Here is a 14,343-nt window from a genome sequence, read left to right on the forward strand (position 1 = left end):
TTATTTTAGAATCTTCTGATAAGCTTGAGCGCGCAACGCGAACAGTAGTTTATTCTGGAACGAAACCGGCGACCAACGATAGCGCTGGAGCCTTCGGCGCCACAGGTATAAAATGTCGACGCGCTTTACTGATGAAACAGATTAGTGTTTCAGCAGTAAAAATTACGAAAACAGACGCTGTTTTCGTTGAGATCAGTGCAGAGCTTGAATTGATTGACCTTTCATTTTTTCGGGCATAAGTTCGCCCAAATAACGAGTTTCGCATTGCCGAGTCCGGCCTTCTTCACCGTCACGTGACACTATGCTGTGCTTTACCCTCTCCCCTGCTCCTGACCTTCACTTTTCTCCTTTCCCACGCCCTTGCTATACTATATACCATTACATGGCTATGCGCTATTCTTTCTTTCTCTATAAGCGCTAGCTGCTGGGCCAGTTGGTGCATCATAAACTTGAAGACGGGCAGCGTTCGTCCGTGTGTAACGCCTTCTTGTGAAACGTGCTTCTGTGTATTCGCTGGTGCCCCGTTTTCAAGTTTATTTCTCGCTCTCTTTCTTTCTTTCTCTTTCCTTAGCATCTTTCTTTGTGTCTCCTCCTATCTGTTTCTCTCTCTCTCATTCTCTCTATCGTTTTCTCGTTCTAGCGCAATCATATCGTTCCCATAAATGCTTTTCTGCTAGCGTGCCTGGATAGCCTAGTGGTTACGACGCTCGCTTTCGGACCGTAGGTACCGGGGTTCGAATCCCACTAAACCAAGAATTTTTATTTCGTTATATTTATTAAGGCGAAAGCCTTAAATGTCTCACCAAACGCGAAATTTGTCAGCGTCAGCGTCTCGCGGCGTCGGGGATGAGTGATGCAAAAATAATCATCACGTGATGACGTCACCATATGACATCACGATGACGTCACAGATCACCAGGTCGTCATTATGACGTCATCATGACGTCATCATGACGTCACTGTGACGTCGCGGTCCGATCGCGGAGGCAATGCAAAACAGGTAATGTGCCTCAAACCTTGGAGGTAGTGCAAAACCACGTTAGGTGCAGAAAGCTTTCGTATATAGGGTGGCAGGGGCAGGATCGGCACATAGACTGAGAAGGAGATGGCTTTCGCCTTCGAGAGGTCGATTCCACGAAAGATCAAAGAACGGTGTATACTTAATGTTTCGGATTTTCCTAATTTTGTATGTTGTGCACATATGACTGCACAGCACGAAATCGCAGTTCGTTTTCAAATAAAAAAATTTTTCAACACAGGAAAATTCTGCAAGCGTCGCCAGTTGACGACGACCATTTTATGAAGAGTGCGTTTTCGTGAATTCGCAACCATGCTGGCAGCTACTGAAGTTATTTATTACAAATATCTTTCTTTTTAGCGGAAGTAGAAGTAAAGAGGAAATAGCTCTTATCATTTGATGGAAGTCTGAGCAAATTATGTATTTTTAAAAATTAACGAAACACGCTGCGTTTTTGAAAATCAGTCAAATTCGGGACGCTATGGCTACTTCTGTGGACATCTTAGCTTGTTCATATTTGCAGTATGAATAGGCCTTTATGTGAATAATGAACCTCTGCATTTGTTTTTCTCTAATAATTTTCAAAGTAGTAAATTTTCATGCTCGAAACACCAAAAAGACAAAAGTGCTCCTCGATTAAAAATATTTAATAAAAACATCCCAATCTCAATTTTGTTCAAAGTCGCCCAGAACGTTCTCAAAGGATTGTAGAATGATATTATGAAAAAACATGTTGCATCATTTTTATTAGAACAAAAGCAGAAAATGTCAAACATTGTGTTTCCAGAGCGTGGTGGTTACTGCGTAAAGGACATCTATCGTAACAAGAAAATACAGTAACACGTCTTTTTTCTTCTCTGAGCTTCGCTAAACAACAGTAATGATCTATTGTCGGAAAGTGGGAACTGTTTTGTAAACAAAAAAATCGTTCAAATTAAATGCATTTGCGTGGTTTGCGACTTCACGCCAGTGTTAGACATCCCTCAGTCCACAGTAGGCACTTTCAGTTGTAGCGTCCTTTTCTTTTATCTATTTCAGTTGAGTATAATTCATATCTTGCATGCTAAAGAACGCATTCCCTCCATGCGTCTCTTATGATGTTGTGCTGTGCCAGAATTGAGAGACTGGTATGAAAGGCAAGGTCTCTTCATAAATGTAAATAAATTTCTGAAGAGCGGTCGCCAAGACGTTTTGTTTTTGTTGGCCCAAATGTGTACGTTGTCAAACCTTATGTGATGAATGCAGAGTTTAAAAAAAATCGATTACGTGAAGATTGGTGGCAGCAGTTCTGACCACGTACAAAACACGTTTTGTTTGCACTGCATCTGCTTTGCTTTGCATGTCCTTGTATCTCTTGAAGCAGTGCTGGCAGATCTGGTCTGCCTCTTGAATTGAGCGCGCATCCTACTTCATGACCCTCCGCAAAAGAGACTCGATCCGATATCTTCTACACAACGAAAATTCCGCTGCAGCGGAATCTTCTTTTTGTGCACCTTGAGGTACTCCGTACAAAAAATTCGGCAGATCCCACGCACTGTGGGAATCGATGTAATGCGAAGCAGCCAGCAAAGAGCTGCATACATCGCCTTGTTTGTCTTTGAGCCAAATGAAATCATTCATGCCATGACATCTAGTCCACCATATATCGCATGTTTGCAATGCACGCATGCATGCACAATCTAGTATACACCATGCCAATGACAGGCATATTCTGGTATATACAATGCATGACATGTCGCTTATGTTCATCACGCACTCGAGTCGTGCCATACCAATTTCGGTACATATCCAGTTAACAAAACGGCCGGAAGCACACCATGACAGTGGCATGTAAATCATACCGTACATGACATGCATAACATGATTCGCATGTTAAGACCTCTCATTTATGTTCGTCGTCCAGTCACATCGCGCAACATCAATTTTGGTGTATATCAAGAGAGCGAAATGGCCGCGAGTGCACCACGAGTATAGCATGTAAATCATGCCATGCATGACATGCATGTCATGATTTTCATGTTAACACCTTTCATTTACGTTCGTCATACAGTCGCTTCGTGCAATACCAATTCTGGTGTATATCAAGCTAGCGAAACGGCCGCGAATGCACCATGAGCGCGGCATGTAAATCATGACATACATGACATCATGTCACGGTTGTCATGTTACCACCTGTTATTCATGTTCGTCATACAGTCGCGTCGCGCAATACCAATTTTGGTATATATCAAGCTAGGAAAACGGCCGCGAATGTATCATGAGTGTGGCTTGCAAATCATGTCGTACATGACCTGCATGTCATGCTTCCATGTTACCACCTCTCATTTACGTTCGTCATGCGGTCGCGTCGCGCAATACCAATTTTGGTGTATATCACGCAAGCGAAACGGCCACGAATGCGCCATGACCATGACATGTAAATCATGTCGTACATGTCGTACATGTCATGATTTTCATGTTACCATGTCTCATTTACGTTCGTCATACAGTCGCTGCGCGCAATACCAATTTTGGTGTACATCAAGCTAGCGAAGCGGCCGCGAATGCATCATGAGCGTGGCATGTAAATCATGACATACATGACATGCATGTCATGGTTTTGATCTTACGAACTGTTATTCATGTTCTTCATACAGTCACTTCGCGCAATACCAATTTTGGTGTATAACAATCTACTGAAACGGCCGCTAGGGCACCATGAGCGTGGCATGCAAATCAGGTTGTACATGACTTGCATGTCATGAGTTTCATGTTACCACCTCTCACTTACGTTCGTCATACGGTCGTGTCGCGCAATACCAATTTTGGTGCATATTATGCCAGCGAAACGGCCGCAAGTGCACCATGAGCGAGGCATGTAAATCATGACATACATGTCATATATGTCATGGTTTTCATGCCAGCACCTGTTATTCATGTTCTTCATACAGTCACATAGCACAACACCAATTTTGGTGGATATCAAGCAAGCGAAACGGCCACGAGTGCGCAATGAGCATGACATGTAAATCATGTACATGTCATGCATGTCATGATTTTCATGTTACCACGTCTCATTTACGTTCGTAATACAGTCACTGCGCGCAATACCAATTTTAGTGTACATCAAGCTAGCGAAGCGGCCACGAATGCATCATGAGCGTGGCATGTAAATCATGAAAACCTTGACATGCATGTCATGTATGTCATCTTACGAACTGTTATTCATGTTCTTCATACAGTCACTTCGCGCAATACCAATTTTGGTGTATATCAATCTACTGAAACGGCCGCTAGCTCACCATGAGCGTGCCATGTAAATCAGGTTGTACATGACTTGCACGTCATGATTTTCATGTTACCACCTCTCACTTACGTTCGTCATACGGTCGTGTCGCGCAATACCAATTTTGGTGTATATCATGCAAGCGAAACGGCCGCAAATGCACCATGAGCGTGGCATGTAAATGATGACATACATGTCATGGATGTCATGGTTTTCATGCTACGACCTGTTATTCATGTTCTTCATACAGTCACATAGCACAATACCAATTTTGGTGTATATCAATCTAGCGAAACGACCGCGAGTGCGCCATGAGCGTGGCATGTAAATCATGTCATACATGACATGCATGTCATGATTGTCATGTTATCACGAGTCACTTACGTTCTTCATACAGAAATGCCTCGTCATACCAGTTTTCGTATATATATCCCTTCATTTAAACGGCCGTGAGCGCCCACAGACCATGTCATGTAAATCATGCTGCACATGACATGCGCGTCATGATTTGCATGTCAGGACCAGTCATTATCTTCGTCATGAATTCTTGTCACGTCGTACCAATTTTGGTGTATATGAAATTAACGGAACGGCCACAAGAGCCTAAGGTCATGGAATGTAAATCATGCTGTTCATAACATGCGTGTCATGATTTTCATGATATGACCTGTCATTTATGTTCGTAATAAGGCCATGTTATGACACACCAATTTTGGTATACATCCGATTAACGAAACGGCCAGGAGAGCACAAAGTCGTAGGCGGCTAGATAGATAGATAGATAGATAGATAGATAGATAGATAGATAGATAGATAGATAGATAGATAGATAGATAGATAGATAGATAGATAGATAGATAGATAGATAGATACGCTCAAAGTCGCAGAAGTTCGCTAAGAAATGCTTCGCATTTAAAACTCGGTCATGGCTATAACGCCTATACCCATAGCCACCTTCGGAGCGTAGGACAGTGATCGCACGAAAGTGAAGCACAATTTGGATGCATAACTTCTATCTCAGGTGGTGTTTGGCTGACTGGCACAGCCGTGCTCGTTGCTGTCGTCTGCTCAGGCGGGCGTCTATCGCGCCGCCCTTTGCACCTGCACGCATGCTACTCCGTTTACACGAATGCGTGTAGCGCGGGCCACTCGATCCGCCACACGATCCGCACGGTGCGGATCCAGAGACCGGACGGGAGAGCGACGAGCGGTAAAAAATGTATCGTGTAACCAACGCAATCGACAACCCAGCATTTTCTCGTGCAGAGCGACAAAGCCCGGCAAACCATGTATGACTGCTGTGCTTAGGTTGCACTGCGGTGCTCGCCGTTCACCACTGTCGCCATTTGCGATTTCTCACATTCTTACAATGCATGATCGACTGATCTACACAAATTTCGCGTTTAGCTTCGTTGCTTTTATATAAGCGCATTAACTAAAAAAAAAATATCCAGAAGAATGAAAATGTCCGTGCTGCCCGTCGACGAGGAATATAAGCGGTGTCGCAAATGCATTTAATTGGAACGATCTTTTTCTTTACAAAACAGTTCCCACTTTCCGACAATAGATCTTTACTGTTGTTTAGCGAAGCTCATAGAAGAAAAAAAGACGTGTTACTGTATTTTCTTGTTACTAGAGATGTCCTTTACGCAGTAGCCACCACGCTCTGAAAACACAATGTTTGACATTTTCTGCTTTTGTTCTAATAAAAATGATGCAACATGTTTTTTCATAATATCATTCTGCAGTCCTTTGAGAACATTTTGGGCGACTTTGAACAAAATTGAGATTGCGGTTTTTTTATTATAGATTTTTGAATCGAGGAGCAGTTTTGTCTTTTTGGTGTTTCGAGCATGAAAATTTACTACTTTAACAATTATTAGAGAAATACAAATGCAGATGTTCATTATTCCCATAAAGGCCTATTCATACTGCAAATATGAACAAGCTAAGATTTTAAAAAACGCAGCGTGTTTCGTTAATTTTTAAAAATACATAATTTGCTCAGACTTTCATGAAATGATAAGAGCTGTTTCCTCTTTACTTCTACTTCCGCTAAAAAGAAAGATATTTGTAATATATAGCTTCAGTAGCTGCCAGCATGGTTCCGAATTTACGTAAAATCTTCGTAAAAGGGTCGTCGTCAACCGGCGACACTTGTCGAATTTTGCTGTGTTGAAAAAAATTTTTATTTGAAAACGAACTGCGATTTCGTGCGGTGCAGTCATATGTGCACAACGTACAAAATTATCAGGAAAATCGGAAACATCACGTATACACCTTTTTTTTTATCTTTCGTGGAATCGACCTTAAGTGAATAGATAAGGGAGCTTTTTCTCCTCCTTAGTCCAGCAGAGTTTTCGCTCAACGCTCGCTCCCCTCCTCCTTTCTTCAGCACTTCTCGTTTTAATAGGCTTTGCTCTCTCTCATCCCGGCTCCAAGTTCTTTGCTGTACTCGGGGCTTGCCCAATTCCTGTGGCGCATACCCGCCCGAGTAGTTCTGGCCAACGACACACGGACCAAGCTGAAGCTTATTAAACAGCCCCGATCTTAAAAAAGGCAATTCACTTGCAAATGCCGGTTCGTTGTCAGATAAGGCGACGTCCGCGAAGCCTTCACAAAATACGACGACGTCTTGGAGGCCTCGTGAAGCCAACATTTTCCGTATGAAATTACTTGTAATTGCTACTGACGGTGTAGACACTAGTGACACTGCCATCCATTTGGAATGCGCATCAGCAGCTTTAAATTAGTACCCTTCAAAGTTCCCGCAGAATTTACACGAAGCAGAGACGACACTACTGAAGCGTTCCGCATGTCGTTCTAGTAATTCCGTAGGATTCTTTATGGAATCCATATCTTTTTTCATATATTTTCTATAGACAGGCTGTCGCACGTAACTTGGGCCAAGACTTAAAAAGCGAAAGGTCGCATACTGTTCACACTCAGGCAGTTTTTTTTATTTTCCCATCAACTACCTCATTCATTACGCTTAATTACCGAACTTCATTATTGGCTGAAGACCCAAAGTATGTACGCCGAGTTGTTAAACACCTTCAGAGACCACCGATAGAATTGTTTCCTGTGTGTGGTACCGTATCTTACTGTTCCAGCCCTAAAACAACGCTTAAAGATGGGTTAGCTCAATGACGCACCGCACGAGGCGCATGGTCTCGCTGCGATGGAACCGGTTTGACTGCAGGAAAGCACGACTCGCTCCTCGCGGGTATCGCCGACTTGACGTGACGAAACGTAAGCACCACGCGCGCGCACATTTCATTGTGCCGTTGGGGACTCGGCACAGGGAGGCACTCAGTGCCAGTACTCATCGACCCCTCACCATCCATACGTGTGCCCCGGCATGCCCCGGGTCGCGGCCAGAGGTCTCGGTTCGGACAGATACTCGGACAATGGTGCTCGGCGCAGAGCGGTCAGCAGACGTAGCCTGTGTGGCGACCACGGGCAAGCGAGACACACCAAGCCTTTCCTGAACAAAGGGGCTACGTGCAGCAACGTTTAGTGCGAGTTGCGGCCTTCCCCAGAACGCTGTTTTCGGGAGGCATCGGTGTCTTCTTTGTAACGTTCTCCAGCATTTCGAGCAGCCCCTTAAAAGGCGCGTAGAAAAATGCATGTTTGGCATGACATTTTTGCTAAGGAACAATTTTCCTGATGTTGTGGTTTTTTTTTTGGGGGGGGGGAGGGTAGGGGCGAATGACTCTTTTGCACCACCCTGCTGACTCTCGTGGCAGTCGGCTGAGTCCAGGGGCGTAGCCAAGGGGGGGGGGGTTGGGGGGGTTCAAACCCCCCCCCCCCCCCGAAATTTTTCAGTTTTGCTTGCGTATATAGGCACGCACACATACAAACGCACGCACGAACATACATAAAGTATGGTTGAACCCCCCCCCGAAAAAAATTTCTGGCTACGCCCCTGGCTGAGTCACTAAAAGCTGCCAGGGAAACAGTCATGCGAACGCTTCGATGGAACCGCATACCTCAGAGGACGTTCTGGCGGCGACAGCCATCTGATTCACCTGTGGGAAGCCAGGAAGAGCTTCACAAGAAGATGGAAAAAAGCACAATCGCAGGCTTAAGAAGCGTACTTTGGGGGGCTAGTTGGTAAGACATAACTGAAAAAATTTTTAACTGCGCTAAGGACGAGACACCAGAAACGAAGTGGACAGGACGATCGCAGACTAACCGCTGGTTTATTGAAACATACACCACCCTTATGAAACAAACTAAGCGCGTGCGCAATGACATTCATGACCACGTGACAGGTTTCACCACCCCCAAGACTCCTATCTACTACAAAGGAAATCACGCTCTTTTCTGGAAAGATACACGGATGTGTCGCTGACGCACTTATCAGGCCCGTGTCTAGCTATCCAAGATGCCTCCAAGATTTCTCTTGCTCTTTGGCTTCTGGCTCGGCCTATCACCTTGGTGCTACTGAAGATGGGCTTGCATCCCTGCGCACATGCGCCACAATGAACTGGTAGGTGCTTCCCACTCCCGTCTCCTAATGAATTAGCATGCTCCATCAAACGCTTGTTAATACACCTTCCGGTCTGCCCCACATAAACCATACCACAGGTCAGGGGGAATTCGTAGACCACTTCAGATGTACAGGGTACATACACACGTCTGTGCTTAACATCACATCCTCTATTGTTCACTTTGCTCGCGTTGGACATGGCACACAAACGCGACAACTTGCAAGGCGCTGAAAAAACCATATCGACCCCGTATCTTCTCGCCACCTTTTTAATGCCGTGCGACACCTTGTGTATGTACGGCATCACTTCAAACTTGCGCCTTTCATTCTTCTCCTATTCTTTTCCTTCATTTACTTCTGCATTTCCGTCAGCTGCAGTGGTACGGTGGCAAATGACCCTTAAAAGTGATTCTGCTACAGCCTGAAGCAGCGTCTGCGGGAAACCTGCAATTCGGAGACGACTAACTTGTGTAGAGAAACTATCATTGACATAGTGGTGACATGACTTGGTCAAAGAAGACCTTAAGCACGACACCGCCATGCCCCTCTTCACAAGCTTCGAGTGCGAGGAATCGAAAGGCAATAGGGCCTTGTTCGTGCGTGGCGAGTACGACCAGCACAAGTGTTTGCTGTCCTTAAAAAACAACTTAAAATCTAAGAACTGCAGAGATGCATTGTCAGGCAATTCAAAAGTAAAATTCAACTTAGTTGCTGTGGATTTAAAAGACTGAAGAATGCGCTTAGCTATCTCTTCAAGGTCATCGTTAGAGTCAGTTTTTACAAGTACTAAAAAGTCATCTACATATCTACAGACACGAGCAATGTAATCGTCGGTGAGGACACGGGACAAGGAACAATCTATATGAGCTAAAAATATTTCCGCGAGCACTGGCGCTACGCAAGACCCTGTGCATATGCCTCGCTTTTTTACGTAAAAGCTCTCCTGGAAACTCACAATTGTAGATGTAAGGTAGGTCTCCAGCAGCTCCAGGAATCCCCCTACCGAGACACCACTCGAGTTCTGGAACGCCACCGCACCAGAACGTTCAGTACAATTGCGAACTGCCTTGAAAAGGTCCTCGTGGGGAATAGAGTAGAAAAGCTCCTCAATGTCAACAGAAAAGCCGGAGTTCGCTCCTGGTATACTATCTTGGAGCAGCCCCACTAGTCCGTCTGAACTCGCGATCTTGTACGGGTCCTCAGGTGCCAGCCCCGTAAGCTGCCTCTGCAGGTATCGGCTGACAGTAGCCTGCCATGTTCCACGCTCCGTAACAATGGCTCGGAAGGGACAATCCACTTTATGGCTTTTTGCACTGAAGAATACGGTGAGCGCATGAACCTTGTTGTTCTTCACCTCCCTCCTTATCCAATCGAGTTTTAAATCTTCCAGCAACGCCACTGCCTTCTGTTTTGCTTTTGGCGGTTTTACATCCGAAATCCGAAAGTTCTTCTTCACAGCCGCTAGGGCCTTGTCACCAAAGAGCCCGTGGGGCATGACTACAAAGCTTCCGTCCTTGTCCGCCAACATGAGTGCATGGCCTGACTCCATGTATCCCGCTATTCTTCGCATCATGCGGGTGCCGTCCTTCTTCTTGTAGCCACTCTACACGGTCTCTACACATTCTTGACGACAACGCTCCCTTTCTTCAGCATGCACTTTGTCCGCAATGCTATGGGCAGTTGCCAGGAGTTCGTGCTTGGTGCTTCGACGCTGTACTTCGGTCCCCTGCTCAACACTTTTTCAACTTCGGGGGGCAACACCGTGCCGCCCAGACGGATTACTGGCACGTCACCAACCTGTCTCTTGGGCGTTCCTTGCAAGCCCTGTCTTCCTTTACAGAAGAGAAATTCGCTTGTTGACTCTGCCAGACCTTGGTATTCCTTTAGTGCTCTGTACCCCGATGTACCAGAGCCTTTCCAGCTGAAGCAAAGGATGCGCAGCCACTCCTTCAGCAAACGGACGTGTCTCCAGTACTCACTTCTGAGAATTTTTGCCAATCTTTTCCAGTGTCCATCAGAGCAACCCTCAGGCTTAAAACACGAAAATTTACGACGAACCAGGAGGCCACATTGGTACCCTTGTCGACTTACAATCAGCGTCGCTGAAACCGCACAACAAGCAGAGGAATGAATACTCGTGGCCAAAAACAGCTGGCCTACGAAGTGCGACACTTTAACCAAGAGGCTAGCCAAGTGCCGCTATAAAAGCATTCTAGTTTACTATTGTAAACTTTCTCTTCAAAGGCGGATGGACGCAAGCCTGCACCAATGGGCGCGCACACCAGGCTGACGTCATGACAGCCGGTGACGTGGCCATGTGCATAAGCGGGACTATTCCTGCAGAGGTGGCGGCCAAGGTTCGATAATCTGGGTGGGACCTCTGCGGACTTGTTTTAATGGCGCAGCTGCTCTAGGGCTGGCCACGGTGACAGACGAGCGTCCGAATGTTACAATCCGGCTCCTAGAAACCACCCATAAGTACCATGGCGTTGGCTGAGGAGGTGGTATACGGCCGCGATGGGCACGAGGAGGAGAGGCGCGGTGGAGACGAGGCGACCGGCTATGGGTGTAAGAGCGGGTGTCTATGTCCTAGCGCCCAAGATGGGCGTACGCTCTAGGAAGAAGCGGGAGTTGGCACGAAAGCGCTTCGTTGTTTCCACAGCTTTCACTGCGTGTAACTGGCATTACTTTTAAAGACGATAGTCTTTCTTGGGGAACTTAAGCGCAGAAATTTTGGTCTTTCTGTCTGTCTGTCTGTCTTTCTGTTTGTCTGTCTCTCACCCGATTCAGCCACCCGGCCAAAGTTGAACCACTTGCCCAAGGGCCAGCCATCTTGAACGGCTGACTATAGGTTCATACTTGTGTACATTGTCGATCAAAAAGCAAACATAACGCATATCTGAGGCGCGACATTACTAGGTAATTATTAGGTGGTGCGTTCCTTTAATAGAAAATACATAGATACGTAATTCTAAAGACCCTAGTTTCTTAAACTGCGCTGAAAATGCGACTGCGTTGAAACTTACCTTCCTCCGTGCCCTCTGCACGAGCTCATTGTTGTGTTTCGGTTTTGTTCAATATTGCACTGTACGAATGCCATGGGGCGCCGCTCTGGCATTCCTGTTTTACCCAGGCGACGTGTAAATAAAAGAGTGTGTGGAGAGTACTCGTTGAGTGCGGACGTTTCTTCTGCTTCGGCGCTTCGCGCCAAACCGCGTCTTCGGGCTGGCTGGCGTCCCCGCCGGTCGCGTTGCTCACCGCCGGTTTTCGCCTGCTGCTGCGCCAGGACTACCAGCTCGCAACACAGCACTCATGTTTCCCGACGTATTGCCAGATGGCGTCCATATCTCACGCAGCGCCTCTTCTACGACATTTGCAGCGAAGCACGCAGATACGCGGCCAATTTTTTACATACAGCGACGCGCACTTTGAAAATGTGAGATAGAGCCCCCTGGTTGGACCCTTCTGGTATAGCGAAAAAGTTCGTGCAGAAAGCTAGGTTCCGCCACGTTCCAAGTTGTATTTGACTTGATGAAATCCCCTGATCGATCTCGTTGAAAACGGCTCCTGACCCTCAATTATCACATAGCATTACGTGTTATGGTGTAAGCTGAGCGCCGCTCTCAGTAGCTCTGGATACACGTGCCCGCTCGTGTCCTAAGGACATGTCCTTACCCGTACTTCATGGCGTCTCTTATTCCTTGTTCTATTTTTGTTACCCGACGTATTAGCGGATGTGTGAACCTCATTTTTGTTTCATTGACTGATAGTGACCTGTAGTTTTGTTAAACCTTGCCAAGAAAAGTTGTGAACCTGTCCTTCTTCCTGCCACAGCCTGTACTGTAAAGGACAGGGTAGTACGTTTTAAATAAACAAACAGTCGTGGCACGATTACAGGACGAACACTACATTGACATAACTACGTATGAATGCATTGAAGTGCACAATTAACAAATTCGGACATTTCGTCTTACCGCATTACCTTAGAGCGCATGCTGCGGTATGTATTAATGAATACGAAACGTAACATTGGAATTTAATCTCTGTGCAGCTATACACGAATATATTTACGAAATAGTTTAGCCATTCGCGCAGACATCGCAATAGACGGAAGCAGCCACGAATGTGCGCCAATAACGTGGGTAATTAGAGCTAGCCTCTGAAGCTGTTGTGCTCACCATGCTTACGGTGAGCGGAGGAAATCCAGATGGCTGCGGCGACGTGGCCTGCACGTAGCTCACACTGTCCTGGCTCGAGCTGTACATGTCCATGGGGCCCGGGCTGTTTGCTGCGCCACACAAGCAATGCTTGTAAAGGGCTACCCCCGCCAAGTACAGAAAGAGGTACCTGAAAGAGCTTGCGTTAGTAGAGGCGGTGACGTCTGCTGCCCGTTTAGTTCCACTGAAACAAAGAAACGCAGACACAGCGATTGGAAAACTTTTTTTTTCAACTATCACACCAATGCGTAGTGGGCACCGTCAACGCTGTTCCGTGTTTTATGTACCTAATTAATCAAAACTCTCATGAGCCTCCTTTAGCGAAACCCTTATGAAAATTTTCGTTGGCCTTTCACTCTCTCCAGCGCTTGACGGTGAAACACAAAACTTTCTGCAACATAAACTTGGCGTCGCTGAGCCGGGATAGGTGATTTATTGGCACGCACACAAAAAACTAAGCACACTTTCCTTCGAAATATGAACGCAGCAAGCGCATTCGTGTAAGCCAAGCTGCTACGAAGACTTCGTAACCGGCAAACGCGTATCTACTATAAGGAACCTGCATTTTCAACCAACCTGCCTGTTTTAACCGCCCACGCGGGGCCAGGTGACTGAAACGAATACCACAAATGGGCGAGATGTTATAAATTTTGTAAAAAGATGAGCAAGTGGATGTCAATCAACTATGTAATTTTTAAATGTATCCACATACGCGTTGGGCGTTTTCGCTAATGCTCGCGATGAGGTACGTCAGACGAACTCGCCGATTTTTTGTTTCTTTGATTGGCGTTGGATATTGTCATGGCCAGGCCTTCACACTTGCCTGTAACTGCCACGTGATTGCATATGTCGAACCCATCAATACCAGGACGTCATGTTAATTAATGTAGAACAGATCTTGAAGTGTGCCGGCACACACAAGCGCTGCCCTGTCGTTGCTATCTGAATGCCGGCGTACTTCAGTGGGCCTCGCAACATGTTTTGAGTATATTCAGAAGACGTTGCCGACATGTGAACATGCGGGCCACTTATTACCGCAGCAGGAATGTTGTGCCCACTCGTTGACTCCTTCGTCGTCACGACCTACAGAGCAAGCAGGCACCACTGCTAATGGTGGATTTGACTGCTTTAAACTTTACGTTAAAAGAGGTCGCAATTCAGTCCTGCAAAGCACCAGGGGTGTCTCCTCTCCACGAGGGAAGGGTCAAGCGAAAGTTGGAAGCTTGTTTTCAAGCGTGTGTCGGCTCGATCACCGGGAACCGCCTGTGCAAACCATGCTTTCCGATGGCGGGAGGCTCACGCTATTGGCCGCGAGATCGAGCGGAGTCGCCGCCTGGCGGCTTCTGGC

At 46.3% G+C, this 14,343-nt stretch overlaps 1 protein-coding gene across 4 annotated transcripts in view; it reads right to left on the reverse strand.

Moving 5' to 3' along the window:
• LOC119389336 (RNA-binding protein Musashi homolog Rbp6) overlaps positions 1-14,343 on the reverse strand; it is a 705,926-nt gene that overhangs the window by 62,273 nt on the left and 629,310 nt on the right. For all 4 annotated transcript variants that reach the window (XM_049414392.1, XM_037656543.2, XM_049414391.1 and 1 more), the window contains 2 exons: positions 13,126-13,179; positions 12,957-13,066 (listed from right to left, as the gene is read on the reverse strand). In XM_049414392.1, the coding sequence (XP_049270349.1) occupies positions 12,957-13,066; positions 13,126-13,179 (164 nt within the window). The remainder of the gene's footprint in view (positions 1-12,956; positions 13,067-13,125; positions 13,180-14,343) is intronic.

The sequence above is a fragment of the Rhipicephalus sanguineus genome, chromosome 4, assembly GCF_013339695.2.
Source record: "Rhipicephalus sanguineus isolate Rsan-2018 chromosome 4, BIME_Rsan_1.4, whole genome shotgun sequence".
Classification (NCBI taxonomy): domain Eukaryota; kingdom Metazoa; phylum Arthropoda; class Arachnida; order Ixodida; family Ixodidae; genus Rhipicephalus; species Rhipicephalus sanguineus.